Genomic DNA, 15,851 nt, shown 5'->3' on the forward strand with positions numbered 1-15,851 from the left:
GCAAAGGATGCTCGCACAAGAAAATGAATTGCTAGACTTAAAAATCAGTTATCACAAGTAACAAGCTAAAAGATGTGTATCTTGTTGCATAAAGAGCAAACATTTCTACAAAGAAAGTTGTTTGATTATCACTTAAAAACTGCTTCTCACATGACTGTCAAAACTATAGGAGATATTTTAATTTAATCGACTTGTCATGGCTCCACCTGACACCCCACTGTTCCTCATCAACCCAAGTTGAAATCTCATAAAGTTTGATTCAAATCTAGCATAATCGGATCCAATCCACTTGAGCTAAATATATCTTAAAAAATGCATCTCCCACGAAGAGCCCTACCATGTACGCTATTATGAAAAATAATTACGTGCTGCCCTGTGTTGAAGCATGCTGCAAAATTTCTATATTATTGATTACTATGGAAGATGCTGTTCAGAATAATATCAAAACCCACTTACTTTTTTCCCTTTTTTTTTTTCCTTTATGACATTTGGACAGATATATAAAATCATATCTTTAGCAACATTATATGGTTTGATGTAAATGAACCGAGCAGGATCTCACTTTGCTGAAATAGCTTCAAATAATCAGTTCAGAGATTCAGGTCATTCCTCATTTGGTCTAAGTTGGACCTACAAAAAGTCTGGCCGACCAAAAGCCCAAAGTGGGCTACCTTGGGCTCACCGAGTTCAACATACCCAGTTCCAGGCAACCAGAGAGGCAGCAGAGATGCATGTCTAATTTTAAATATTTGCACACGCCAATATCTCGTCGTTAACATCTGTGATAGGATTCCTACACTGAAAAGGAAGAAGTGATCTCCGATTTTAAGAAAGCAGTACCACATAATAGGGTGCTCTTCCATCTCTTCTACCGCATTTGAGCCCTTTTTTTTTTTTTTTTTTTCTTTTTTACAAATAGACGGCCGTGATGCAAAAGCAATCCAAAAGACAAAGATATAAAAAATTCCACAAATCCAGCGAATAGTCCCCTTTCCATTTCCAGATCCAATCATCAGATTGATGAGCAACAAAAACTGTAATCCAACCTGCAGCCCACATTTGAGCCTTCTAGCCTCCCTCGTTTTCCTCAGCCATCATCCTGATGGAACCTAAAGCTTCCATTTATCTTCAAGCACGATCACCATTAAAATCAGTTGGTCGGCAATCCCAGGTACCCTTCAAATCCTTGCACAGGAAGCAATATGGTCTTTGAAAGATAAAAAAAACTTATCCAAAAACCTATATTTTTCTTAATAAATATTTCATTGATAACATTTAGACAAAACAGTAATACATCAATATTCTTTAATACATTTAAAAATACGTCCCAAATATATCATACATATTTTTTTACATTACTACTTTTTCAAATAAATTACTAAAATCTATCCATATTTTCAATAATACTCTTTATTATATAAATATTATTATATATGATATATTATAATAAAAATAATATATTATATTACATATAATTCAATAATATATAATATAATATATTTATTATTATTATCATTTAGTTGGAGATATTTTATGAATAAAATAAAAAAAAATATTTTCTCGACTGATAAAAAATTAATTTAAAAAATCGATAAATTCTTCCTATTATTTTATAAATAAATAATATTTATATAAAAATAACTTATTCATCTAAAAAAATATTTAAAAAAAAAAGATATATTGACCAATAAAAAAATTAATTAGTTTTCTCATCCACCAAAGAATGGACTCAAATGTAGACATAGACAAAGCTAATCAGTTGGATAGGCATCCCAAGCACCTTCCAAATACTTGCATGCAAAATAACCAACCTGTAATGCACGCATAAATGACCACCCTCCACGCCCAAACGCATAGTGATCATTGAAATTAAAAAACAAAGAGAACTTAACAATAGAACTAACAGACTAAAGATGGAAGCACTTCCAATTGGCATCTGTAAAAATAGCCCAATATTTTTTATGACTTTTCTCTTTTGTTCTGCCACCACTACAATGAGTGCAGCGAATTCTTCTATCAAAATATTTACCACACATACTAATGATACAAAGTCAGATAAAAGAACTACGGTAAAACAAAACACCAGACTTCATCAAATATTCTGAGGATTGTGATTTGCCAAACAGTTTCTAAAGTAGTGACAATTTCAAAGCCCCGTCATTTTTTCTGTAAAATGCTTAACCTCCAGGCTTGCGTAGAGGTGAAAAGTCTACCCCTTGAAGAATCTAATATGCTTTAAATGAATAAGTTACATATTAAATGAGAAAAGTCTACCCCTTGAAGAGAAAATCACATCACAGGATATTCTTTACATACACATGAATAGATAGAGAAATGAGGAATGAAAAATTTCTAATGAACTATGGGGTTAATTTGGGGATCCTGAGGCTGACAGAAACCATCTAGTAGCTCAATAGCATGAAACCACAGCATTAAAGAAAATGAAGAATAGATTGGATCGTGTTTATTTATATAATTAATGACACATGCAGAGATTTACATTGAAGACCTTTGGCTAATTTTAAGGGCGAGCTGAAGGAAGAGTTGGTTTCTTCTCTACCGCCTCATATTGGAGAACAAAATTTTCCTGTAGATGACGGCCAAAGCAACTGACATGTGAATGCCAAAGGACAAATAAATTTAAAAGAGAGAGAGGGGGGCATGTGATCTTACCTTAGTTCTAGTTTCCCATGTGTTTGGATCGAAACAGACGTAGGTTCCCCTTTCATATGTCTGAGTCTTAACCAGAGGCTCCACGTTTGCTCTCATGAACCACAATTGGTGCTCTTTATGGTAGAACCATCCTCGTGAATATCTGCATGGATTTGAACAAAAGATTGTTTATGCAACATTGGGAAAAGTTCTATTATTATGGATCCTCACAAATCATCTTGGAAAGAAATCACATGAAACCAAAGCTAATCATTACATTTTTTTCTAGGACGGGCAACGAAAGACATCACAAACATGAAGGTGACTATACCATGTGATGTCAGTCAGTTAGCAAGATATAAAGAGGACAAGTGCTTCAGGATAAAAAACAGCAGGTTGGACTTGGGAATAGGTGTGCAAGCAAATTTCGCAGCCCCAACAAAAAAAAATTCTCGATATCTTGGAACTTAATACATAAGAAGGGGCTTAGTGACAGTTTTACATTTCTCGGCTAGATGGAGAATCCAGAATTATAAAATTGAATTTAGGGGAAAAAAAAATCCAACATGGCATATAATACTAGAATCATACTAACAGCAAGCTGCCATTTCTGGCAAACCAAAGGTTTGCAAAGGGGTCGAGGTGGACAGGTAAGAGAGCAAGCTTACAGTTCAGAAGCAGCATACAGCTGCGCTTCATCTCTTGGCATGCTGCAAGAAAAGCAGAAGCACACCTAATTAAACAACAATTGCAATCAATACAAAAACTAACCAAAAAGAGAAAAACTCATCATAGAAACACACCTGTAAAAGATGTAAAACAGTGTTAATATATGAAACCGCGAAAAATGTCCTTGCTACATCCACAATGTTAGATTTAGTATAGCCACAAAAATGGAGAGAGTTTATGTCAAAAAGATTTCAGAAGATGAAAATCATACCTGTAATGCAGGCGGTTGTTTGGCATAATAACAAGCAGGAATGCAGTACTCCGGATCTCCTTTGGCTGGCTCATCAGACCATGGAGATCCAAATGTCTTATGAAGATTATCTGATGAGTTCAAATTCAACCCTAAAGTTGTTAAATCAATTCCCAAAGCAAGTGATGTCAAATCTGGATCGTTCATCCTAATAACACTTAACAAGCCCAGTAAGCCAAACCGATCAGGAGCACTTTGTATCCCCTGCATGGACTTCAGACTCTGATCTCTGTATGATTGATTAACAGCAGACACCTGTTGCAGTCGAAATTGAGATTGATTCTGTGGGTGTTGATATTGCTGAATGAGCTGTTCATATGCTCCCATACTAGAAGCTGCATTGGGAGAGCTTGATGGTCTAAATCCAATGCTAGGTGGCCCACTATTTTGCATCTGTAAAGACAAGTTGAGGAGAACTTCAGATTAGTGTTAAAATATGTACCACAGGTTACACACTCAGGTTATCTGATATTCTGGCAGCGACAAGGAGTTAGGAGTAACGTACCTGGGAGTGATAGGTTCCATGAGAAGATGGAAACAGATCAGAGCCATGTAGATGGATAAGATCTTGACTGCTTCCATGTGCGTATGTAACACCAGCACTACTGACTGCTGCAGCATGCTGCTGCTGTTGCTGACGGTTAGATGGGTAAGTTCCCCCTAAGCTAAATCCAGAAGATCTTGCCATCTACAAGATATCGCACCAATCCAATCTTCAATCCAAGCAAATGGAAGGCACAACAATAATATGAAACTATATCATTATTTTACATAAAGGATTCAACTCACACTGAAGTGCTGTGACTGCATCATTGGAACATTCTCATGAAGTTGTTCCTTCTGATGCAAATCGACAGAATAATCTGAGCTGCCACCTATACAAGAGTCAAAACTAGATTAAAAAGGACAACAAAGAAAGTCAGAAGCAATATTGTACAACTGAAGGACCAAAATAGTTTTTGATAGATTTTGGGAATACCAAATAATTAGCAGATAAACAGGAAGAATTAAAAATCATGTCTGGTGTTTTCTGAAGTGACAGAAACTGCTGCTGCTTTGACTAATCGAAAGCATGATGAGATATAACCCAACCTTGTAAATAGCCCATGACAGAACAAAGAACATAAGCGCTAATCTGCTAGAATAAACAATAAAACACACGGCTTAGAATTTAACACCACTCCATAACCATGCTGTTTACATAGGATGCCAGCATAGCTGCCAGAACAAGAGACGAGGTGCAAGTTAGTAAGAATCGATAACCACATGTATCGGGTAGTCTTGCAATGCATTACAGCAATAGGCTGGGGTACAAGCCAATACAGAGCAGTATACACTCAGACTGTATGCGGATGCAGATTTGCACACTTAAGGTTGATTATTTACATTAAGCACATAACGTTGTCTATCTATCTCAAATTTCAACCTCTTTCCCATTTCTTGCCTATGTTTTTCATTTGAAAAAAGATAGCCCATATTATTTTGTAGATTGGATTTCTTTAGAAAAGTTTAATACAAATATTTAGGGCATAAATGGCAAGAGAGAGAGCATGCATTTCAGAATGGCATAGAATGCCAGATTTGTCCAGGTAAGTCAAAAATCATCTTTGCACATTCACGACATGTTCGCTTCCCACTAGAAACAATTGGTCTAGTCGAGATGGGGAAAAATGTTTCCATATAGTACCACAGTGTAAAAATTGCACATAAATTCTTCAGGTTTATGTATCTGTTAGAGGTATCTGATGAGCATTATAATGAAATATATGCTTATCCTAGCCTAAGTTTGTTCTTTCCCAGTGTATCTTATGCACTCAACTAAAACCACATGAAAAAAAAATTTGCATATTTAATTTCAACTTTATAGGAAACAAAAATGGAGAATTCTTCAAATATATATTTGTCCAAACTGGTATTACAGGACACCAACGGCAAAAAAGTGATAGAAGTGAACTGCCAGCACAACGCATATAAACAAGGTAGGAACAAGTTGGCTGAAGCCAAAATGTAATGCACAATTCAAATATTAGCAGCAATTGGCTAGATATGTAGATCAGGTTGTATTGTCCTGATCCCATTCAGTTTTCAGGCTCACAGGTCAATCTTGGGCATTGCATCAGGCTTAGTTAACTAAGCCTGACGCAAGTTTGAATGAGATAACTTAAGCTCATATAAAGCTTTTTTTCTTTTGAGGAAAGATTGAAGTGTGGACTGCAGTTTATATGAAAAACAGGAGTACATGAATAGGAAAATGAAGTCTTCCCTCCAGCTCCCAAAGCATCCAAAAACACATGAAATGCTAAACCTTAAGGAAAAAGACCAACTGCAGTAGTTTGTATAGAAGCTATACCAGACAGGCAAGATAGAAAAGCGGACCACAAGGAGACAACTAAAAAAAACAGTGTAGAAAGTCAAAATAAACAAAAAGGCCACTCCCTCGCACTAAGAGAGTTTTAAAACAGACTCTACCAGAACTTTCACAATCTTAATCTCCTCTTTACTAATGATCTCTTTGAATTTATATTTCATATCAAAGATCCCATTATTTCTCTATCATCAGATAAACCAACAGAAGGCTACTGAAACACTATCAGCTAGTGTTACAAGATCTTTAATGCAAGCAGGCCAAATTGATTTACAGGATTATATTGGGTCTCAAAAATTTACCCCCCACATCAAAAGGGTCAACCCTCTGTAAATGCAAGCTCCTGTGAACCTTTATCATGATATTGAGAAGCATTACCTCAAATGGAATTTACATCTCAGCATAAACAACTACAAGAGATCTAAGACCACAGTGCAGCATAACCAAAAAGATGTATGCTGAGAAACCAGGAACAGTTTGAAGCTAGGATTAACTCCTGGTACCATACCCACGATGGTTCATCCTGGGCCAGTGTGGTATCCGGATTTGGGACAGACCAGGATGGACCATTAATAGCAAGAACAAAGAGATTTCAAGAAAAATGTCGCAAGACGGCCAAAAATGTCCTAGGACACCAAGCCACCTCAAGCATCTAGATGCAACAGTCCTGATCCATTCCTGCCAGTTCCAACAGAGTAGGTCGGGACATCCCAATTCATGAAAGAACCAGCATCCCAGGTGCATCCTAGGTACCGTTCTCTCATTGGAACAGTATAGAACCAGCAGGATCCACCAGGATCCCAAATTCTACGTTTGAAGCATACCATCCACATATAAAAACAAAGAAACAGCGAAGGAACAAGTAGACTGCACCCATAGAAAAGATCAATTATAATGCTTAAATTAAAGATATTAACCAATATATTAAAGTTCTAAAGCAGTAGAAAGTGTTTCTAGAGTTCTGTGATCCAAGTACTTGTGATATCTATGTCTTTTGATATACCATTGTCCACATCCTGTCATAAAAGCTAGCAAAGAAGCTATTGCAACCTAAACCTTAGGCTTTATACCAAAGGTTGCTATTGTAGGCCATCTCTACTTCATACAAGGGACCTTTCTGAGCTTGACGAGTTTGCTCATGCCCCCACAGCCCAGAATCACACAAATAAATAAATAGATTGTAGAAATTGACAGTTCATATTCTATCACAGTTATAGGCCATATTCTCCAAAGCACTCATTAACATCAGTAACCCAATCAGAGTCAAAATCTGTTGCTCGATTTCCTCGTTATAGTATTATACAGAAGTATATAGTATATCCCCTTATCATAGCTGGATAATTTAGCCATGTCTTTCTACTAGGTCTTGTGCATACATATTATAGAATCATGGGACCAATTGGAAACAATCAAGTTATTCATCGCAATATGGATCTTTCTATGTTATATTGCTACATGATGACAGCAATAACAAAATAGTAAGTGCCTTCTAAGAATACCCTTGACTTCAACAAACATGTTGACATTAGATATTATCCTTCAACAAGTGCAAGCAACACATACAAGTTTCATGTCTCAAAATATATTGGGTATTTTTCTTGAAAACAAGCCAAAACCAAAATTAAAACAAGGATAAATAAAAACAAAGAAGCAACCACAATGCACATAAGTTGCAGAATGTTCTGGATAAGACATCAATGTACAACAATATTTGTTCCCCATTATCAACCTAAAAGCATAAAATTCATAATGATTTGCTAGCAAATATAAAATATGGTAATATTTCAATGAAAATTAAGAAAAAAAATTAGATGAAAGGTAACTAAAACACCTTTAAATCCAGGCAAAGCTGGAAAATCTTCATTTTGGATGCTAAATTCCTGATTCTGTTGGACAATGGAGCTAACACCAACTCCTTGCTTGCGCATTGAACCTACAAGTTTGGAGATCAGCTGGCATTTCATTGCATGCAAAAGCACTGAAAACTTAAATGACAAATCTCATTATATACCCAATTGTCCTTGTGGCCCTCCAGCTGAACTTGGTCTCCCAGTCAATTGAGGAAAATCATTCATGTCGAAAGGAGAATTATCATTGGAGTTGACATCATTCAACATTCCCATAGAGTTTAATGCATTATTCCCTCCTTGTACTTGACTCTGAGATAACGGTCCTCCAGAGGTAGGATAAGAGTTTCCAAGCATACCAAGCATTTGAGGTGCTGCTAATTCATAAACACATGCTACACCACCTCAGAGAACATACTTAAGAATAGACTAATATAGTTAGCAAGGTACCTATTAAATGCAAATCATTCCCAACAGATACAGAAGTTTCTAGAAATTGCTCAGACTAACAGCATGTGTTAGGGAAAAAATGACATTAAGAAAAGGAAAACCATAGGCAGTTCACACAAATATGAGTAAATTCATAACATCCTCTATGGCCAAAGGAGGTGGAGAGGTGAACATGGGGCAAACTTGTCAAAGATTACATAGATATTACTCAGACCAAATGTCAAAGATTATATAGATATTACTCAGACCAACTATCAAAATGATATGATATGAACTGAAAATTAGTTCAAGTTCAAGACCCAACAACCCACCACAAACACTATAAACTATCAATTTGAGACTTTAAACTTGAGATGCATCATAATGCAATTGAATTGTGTCTTACTAGCCCTTAAACCTAGCAAACATATTCCATCATATGCATATGCCGCTAAATTTCTCATAAATTAATATACCTGAATATGAATCAAAAATAATACGTTTCATTAATTTTAATAAGATAACTAAAGCATATAAGATCTTTACAAATGTCCATAAAAAAAACTTTACAACTAATTAAAAAAATGTACTGATAATGATAAATAAGCATATGATTACATGATCCAGAATATCTGAAACTGATCTGTTCACCAAGGTGTTAAATGAGGATAGATGAAAGAGGGAAAAAAAATAAGAGAATGCATGTCAGGAAAAAGAGAAAACCTAGGAGGGTTTGATCCTGCAATTTGAATACTTTCATATACCATATACACAGAATAATCTAAAGGTGATCTCTGATGCTATAAAAAAAATTCAGATAGTAAACATAACCCACTCCAATTTTCCTTGATAAGCTTCTCATAAAACCGTTCTACACTTCCAAGGATGAAAACAGTGGCAAAACATCCAAACACATATGACCTTTTCAAATAGTCAATTCGTTCTATTATCCATTCCATCAGATCTGATTTTCATAGCATGATCATAGTGATATTTTATTATGTCGGCAAATGTTTTCATGAACTGGAAGTGGAAAAGGTGTTTTGATCTCATTGTGACATATCATGACTGTAAAATTTCCTTGATAAAATTGATGATATCCTACCTCCTTTTTGCAACAAGTGAGGAAACAAAGTATGGCATAGACCTATATTAAAACTCATTTCTGCCATTTACTTGTCATACAGATTACAAATGCCCCCCTGAAACAACCCTCTTGACACAATGAAATAAATAGGGCCACATCCAATCTAAGCTGTGTCAATTCTGGTCATCAATTTTCTAAAAAGATTGGCAAAATCCTCTTATCCAACTGAGGATAGCAATTTTATGCAATAACCAAGCTCATATTCTTTCCTTTCAAAGTAGCATTTAAAATCAACTTTGCTCATGATGGTAGTTTTATCTCTTTATGGAGTCATATTCAATAATTGCCAACTCATCATTTTATGACTCCACCACCATCCTTTTGGCAGCCAAAGCACTCATTGAAGATGATCAAGAGAGAGGATGTCAAAAATTTGCCAATCTTACCTCTTCATTTCTTCAAGAATGCAATTTCATTCCATAGCTATCTCCATGTTCAGTAGTGAGGCTACTTTTATGATTAAGAAAATTTTCTCCATAAAGTAATATCGCTGACAAAATGTGCAAAGATAACAAAATACCAAGAATACAAGATCTGACAACCTGACCAAGAGTCACCCAGGACATCCACAACCATTGTCTACTATTAGTCCGTACAAAGCCGCATAATGATATTATAATTAATTTCAGAAAACTAAAAGAACTCCCACAAGTTGTTCATGTAAATCTCAGATCAAGACACCTCTTAAGGAGACAGATCCATCAGATTGAAAGATGGAAGCACATATAATCTTCAGAAGCATTCTATACCCCGCAATGGAGAAAAACGTCCTCAGCAATCAGGTAAGCCCTAGCCTCCAAGAAACAACCCACTGGTGCAAGGTTGAGAAACCATTTTAATAAGACAACCCACAAAAATTTATATAAGTCACTAGTCAGGGACTTGGCAGTTGGTAACAGTCATAATTACAATAGAAGAAACTTATAATGTAGAAGTAAAGCCCACCCCAAAAAAAAATCATTTGTTTAATATTTAAAAGGTGAATTGAATATTTTGATACCTTGATACTGAGCCTCGGATTTTAAAAAAAAGGGTTTTTTCAGTATACGAATTTCCAGATAACACCAACATTTTCAGGAAAAGATCAAATTAAACCAGTTGATAAATGCAATTCGACCTGATATTAAAAAAAAAACCCTCATTGTATCAAGAAAAGATTAAACTCCTCTCTAACCTGAGCCTATGATGCCTACTGTTAACATAAGAAAAAAAAACGCTATTATCTCAAATGTTTAAAGTGCCCATTCAGCTGGTTGCAAGAGACTAACGAAAGTTATTAATCCATAGAAAACTCATCTAACAAAGTTTACTGAATACAGCTATCTACTTAAGCCACGTGATATCAAATAGATAATAAAATAGAAATCCAAATAACATATATGTATGTATATCTATATATCTCCATCTATATAGAATATGTATGTGTGTGTGCATATTTCTAAGAGAATTTTACAATTCTACTGCAAGCAACAGTTTTGAAATAACAATGTATCACAAACAAAAAGCCTCGAAGAAAATGTTATATAAAAGAAAGATAAAAGAACACAAAAGCTCGATACAGGAATTTTGAGCCTTCCTGATGCTTTCAAATGGCCTAGGTAACAAACATGGCAGTATGTCATCAAGATTCACAAAACAAACTTATCAATATAACAATCATATCTCGGTTGCACACAAGCGATATGTTAATAAAGGACGTAAGTTAATGGCAGATGACAGAAAGCCAAAATATCTGTTGTGTTATATCCTCCAGATAGCAACATGTCCCCAATACTGCATCTACTTGTGCCTAGCATCCATATGAACTATGAAATTAAGTCATGGAAATGAACCAAGTATATAGGCTACAGAAGACTAAAATGAAAATGACAGTCTTCTAAAATTATGAATTAGAGATCTCCACGGAATTTAAGAGAGTAACCTTGTTGAAGCATGCCACCCATCAGCCTGTTGGGCCCCTGTACATTAAGATTCCCTGATCCACTATTAGCAGCAAAATTTACACGAGAAGCAAGGCCAGGAACAGATAATCCTCCAGAGCTTATGCTTCTTCCCATGTTTCCCCCACCAACCCCACCAACCATGTTTCCCATTGAGCTGGTTATTCGAGAACCTACACTCCCCAAAATTGGAGATACACCCAATCCAGGAACAGAACCACGGTTGCCAGCAGTAGCAGAGCTTGAGGAAATCCCAGGTATTGAACCACCAACCCCATTCATGCTACTACTAAAAGCAGGGCTTCCTACAACATTAATGCCCCCTCTATTGGTTACCCCAGAACCATGTGAAATCTGCATGATAAAATGAGAATATATGGATAAAGATTTGAAGGTAGGCATAGAATAAAATAAAGCATTAAAAAGCATGCATTCAGTAAAAAACTGATGTATGATATTTTAGGATTTCATGATGAAGCAACATGGGAATACTCTAGATAAAAAGGATGTTAATATATGAACCTGAGACAAAGCAACTGGTATATTGTTGGATGCAAATCGTCCACTAGATATGTTTCCTCCAGGTTGCTGAACACCACTTGATGGGACACCACTCATTGCTGCATTCCTAGATGCGAGTGAGCTCGGCATGTTGGGAATGTTGAAGCTTCCGTGAATGTTGTGTAGCCCTTGTAGACCACCTAAATCTTAGCATTTTCGTTATTTGTGAAAATTTCCCATATATTTGTCAAAGAAAGATGAGTGCATGAGAATCTCCTCACCAGAGTGATGAAAACCTGGAGATGTCGCAGACTGAGCAGAAAATGAAGATGTGAAAGGCCTGCCACTTGAATCTGGGAGATTTGATGCGGAACCATTAAGTGTTGACTGCAAGCAGAGGTTCCATCTGTTTGGTTAAGCAAAACAAGACCCATATGCATGTGTGTGTGCATATAAGAATAGAAATAAGTAAAAGAAGCCCCCTTTTCAATAAAGTGACAACTAAATCACACTTCCCATATATTTGATCAAAGACAACTTGTCACGGTCTATCATATGTAAGAAGTTCTAGTGAAAATTATCATCAAATGGAACAACCACAAGGTGACAAGTCATCAAGTACTTAAGCAATCACCAGAGAGTGTTCCATTTCAGCAATTATAAACAGGCCAATGTGCAGCTCCACAGATAAGACAACAATACTAACTATCTGACTACCAAAATAAGAAATAATTATGGAGAAATAGTAAAACTACAGGAATTTAAAAAAAAATAATAGTCAAAAGCCTTCTAAGTGTTCTATTTCTCAACCAAACATAGAACAGCAATACACCAACTACTAAAATAAGTAATAACTATGGTCATGGAGAACAGAAAAAGCACAGGAATTTAAAAAATCTAATAGTCAAAAGCCTTGTGAGTGTTATATTTCTGAACTAAACATAGAACTGCAATACTTCAATGGTTTGTATTGTTGGTGTAGAAGTTGGAGAAGAGGAATTACATTGAGCAACCCAGACATTGTGATGAAAAGAATTCACAGAAAAGTCAATTCCAGATGCAACATCTTCTCATTCTTGTTGAGCGTCTGAAGACTTTCTGGTTTTTCGACAGTTTTCCCCTAATCTGAAAAGTAGTAATAATAACACAAGAAAAAAATTAGACATAAGTGCAGTATGGGGCAAAATTTGAACTTGCTTTATGCCAGATGACACAGCCATACTTGAAACTTTTATAATTGGATAAAGCAACATAAAAATTAGCAAAAGCATGCTTTCTTTAATCAGAATTATTCTTGCATAATATGCTGTAGGTGCATGACTAAAAACCTATCCCTTTAATAGCGGTCAGCTTTGTATACTCTTATTATGTTTAATTGTATTGGGAAAAAAAAAGGAACCTCTTTTTGCTTTTCCTTTTTGTCCATGAACAAATATAAACATTAGGACTAGAAAAATCTCCAATAGAAAGCTCTGATCCATCTTCCAGTTCTTGCTAGGCTATATAAGGTTCTAATTTCAGAGGCTTTGTGAAAGTATTCTCAAACCCTTAACCCACACTACAAGATTTCTTATGTGACCTCCACACAGATCCAAACCAAACCTTCCACGGCCCTCCAAACTCTGGTGAGTGACCAAGCCACCTTCATACATTCCGTCACTCGATCTTTTCTTCATGCACCTCCCGAGCTTTATCTACGTGGCATTGAAGAACATGAGCATCCTGATAGACTATAGTTGACTGTTTCAAAAAGAATACATACTTTAAAAACAAAAGAAAAAATCCCAAAAAAAAGTCACTAAGGGTGCGTTTGGTCAGCCATTAAAAAAGTACTTTTTTTGTTTTTTGATTTTTAAAAAGCAAAAATCAAAAAGCAATATTTGGTAACACCATGAAAAGCAAAAAGCAAAAAGCAAAATAATTGCGTTATATGCAAAGAAAAAATTTTTTGCTTTCCAAAACTTATTTTTCTGCTTTTTTTGCTTTCCCATGTCTAAAACGCCAAACCAAAAAGTAAAAAGCCCAAATCCTTCTCCCTCGTCGAGCTCTTCACCTCTCCACCCCCTTCTTCTTTCCTTCCCGAACCTTCTCCCTCGTCGAGCTCTTTATCTGCCATCCCCAAACATTGCTTTTTGCTTTATAGCAATGTAGTTACCAAACATATTTTTTGCTTTTTTGCTTTTACTCAATAGCAAAAATAAAAAAAAATAAAAAGTACTTTTTAAAAATCAAAAAGTGTAACCAAACGCACCCTAAGCTATCTCACCATTTCTATATGAATCTTGAAAAGAGGGAAAATAAAAAGGACATATATTGCTAAAGATGTTAGTGTCGAGAGCAACAAGCATCAAGAAAGTCGAGCGAGGGCAAACTGCTCCTCAAAATTGCTCTAACGCTCTCAAAATAGACTCTATTTACTGTTCAATTTGGCATTCAAGATTCGTCGAATCAAACAAGTAAAAATTCATCCTTTGTTGCTCCCAGATCACACAAATAGTCAAGAATAACCGATTCTAAAACTCCGACCAAACAAGCAACGAAGCAAAGGAAAAAACTTTCCAAGAAATGACTTCAACTCGACAAAAGCTAATCTGACAGCAAAACCCTAGAGCGAGATCGATCGATTGCGAGGCCATCAAACGCATGAAAAGAAGAGAGATCGAGAAAACGTGAGAGGCATCTACCTTCGAAGACGAGAGAATGGGCGGCGTCAGCGGTGGGAAGAAGGGAATGGTGGAGCGAGGGACGAGGATGGGAGTGTGGCTTGCGATCGAGACGAAGAGGAGACAGAAAAAAGAGAAGGGGCCGTCGTCCGACACGACAGATAAAGTTGGATTGGGGCCGGACCGTGTGGTCTTCTCGGCTACTGATCCAATACATTCGGTTCAAGTGAACCGACCGGAGTTCTTTGCCACCCGGGCCTTCGTATTGACCCACATGTTCTGCAGGAGAGAGAACCATGTCATCACAAAATACCCGAAACTTTATGATCGAAAGGTTTTTATAATTACGATATTTATTAGTTTGGAGGGTTTTTACTAAAAAAAAATGAAAGTAGTTTAAATCATCACCTTTAGTAATATCAGCACGTGAGTTATGTTTTAAGCTTGAATCTTATACCGAACATTCCCAATCACTCTTCCTTTCTTTATAAAGAACATGGAGAATGTATGCTTAATTTATTCTTCTTTTAAGTAATGAGATTGGGGTGGTGAGTAAAATATGAAAAAATTGTTTAATTTTACATTTCGATTTCATTTGTTCAATTCCAAAACTTTTCATAATACATACTAGAATTTGATAAAAATATAAAAAGCCAATTGTTGAGATAGGATAAATAACTAATAAATGATATATTATGTTGAACTTTAGGATGTTCCCCCACTTCCAAAAAGAAGTAAAGAGAATGTTGATAGATACTTTTTAATATATCAATGATTGTGATATAAAACAATTTTTTTTAGATATACTTTTGTATTGTTAACACCTAACTATTTTCGTAGCCAAAAAAGATCAGTAGATGATCAAGAGTAATCGAAACTATATGTAATTCTGAAACATTCTGAAGGCTTGCAAATGATTGTGAGACCCATTCACAATATAAGAATTGACTTCTAGGGGGGAGACTTGTGGTGACCATTTTTAGTTGGATCCACAATATTAATATTCGTTCAGTTTTTGGCGCATCATTATTGTGGACAAGGATTCAGTCCGTCACATGAAGTATTGTCCGTTCTGGCTCATGAGCCTCATAATTTTCTTTCATATAAATGCAAGTCCTTCTTGACTCGCAATCGATATGAAATTATTGGTGCTCTCCATATTATTAGAACCACAACAGTACTAAATATTACTTTGATGCTTCATTCATCGGAATAAATCCATCTAAGAGAAGTGAAGGTATGGCTAGTTACTAATCTTCTCCTTGAAAGGAACAAATCCATGTTTCCAGTACGAGAAACCATAATAAGGTCGTTGCTCAAGCCCTCAC

General features: G+C 35.8%; 1 protein-coding gene and 1 non-coding gene across 8 annotated transcripts; one reads left to right on the top strand and one right to left on the bottom strand.

Moving 5' to 3' along the window:
- Positions 1–2,088: 2,088 nt before the first annotated feature.
- On the bottom strand, positions 2,089–14,702 carry LOC105057254 (probable NOT transcription complex subunit VIP2). Of its 7 annotated transcripts, none has more exons than XM_073248363.1 (15): positions 14,545–14,698; positions 13,463–13,554; positions 12,864–12,985; positions 12,142–12,247; positions 11,882–12,048; positions 11,341–11,713; positions 8,008–8,217; positions 7,828–7,929; positions 4,421–4,506; positions 4,137–4,319; positions 3,593–4,024; positions 3,456–3,508; positions 3,321–3,362; positions 2,674–2,815; positions 2,089–2,587 (listed from the first exon to the last, which is right to left on the bottom strand). In XM_073248363.1, the coding sequence occupies exons 3-15, from the start codon at positions 12,879–12,881 to the stop codon at positions 2,522–2,524; spliced, it is 1,980 nt and encodes a 659-aa protein (XP_073104464.1). In that variant the 5' UTR covers positions 12,882–12,985; positions 13,463–13,554; positions 14,545–14,698; the 3' UTR covers positions 2,089–2,521. The 7 variants fall into 7 exon arrangements, with proteins under 7 accessions (XP_073104464.1, XP_019710399.1, XP_010938105.1 ...); XM_019854840.3 differs by having other exon boundaries at positions 11,882–12,066; XM_010939803.4 differs by having other exon boundaries at positions 11,882–12,060; positions 14,545–14,697.
- LOC114914815 (small nucleolar RNA snoR35) lies at positions 12,142–12,219 on the top strand. The gene has a single exon (XR_003802604.1). It is a non-coding gene; the product is annotated as a small nucleolar RNA snoR35 (small nucleolar RNA).
- Positions 14,703–15,851: the final 1,149 nt, after the last annotated feature.

This window comes from Elaeis guineensis, chromosome 14, assembly GCF_000442705.2.
Source record: "Elaeis guineensis isolate ETL-2024a chromosome 14, EG11, whole genome shotgun sequence".
Classification (NCBI taxonomy): domain Eukaryota; kingdom Viridiplantae; phylum Streptophyta; class Magnoliopsida; order Arecales; family Arecaceae; genus Elaeis; species Elaeis guineensis.

Excerpts from the sequence above, each read along its gene's own strand:
- LOC105057254 (XM_019854839.3), bottom strand. Across the intron at positions 4,025-4,136 it reads ATGGAACCTATCACTCCCAG|ATGCAAAATAGTGGGCCACC; the intron begins GTACGTTACTCC and ends TTGTCTTTACAG. Across the intron at positions 3,363-3,455 it reads CTGTTTTACATCTTTTACAG|CATGCCAAGAGATGAAGCGC; the intron begins GTGTGTTTCTAT and ends CTTTTCTTGCAG.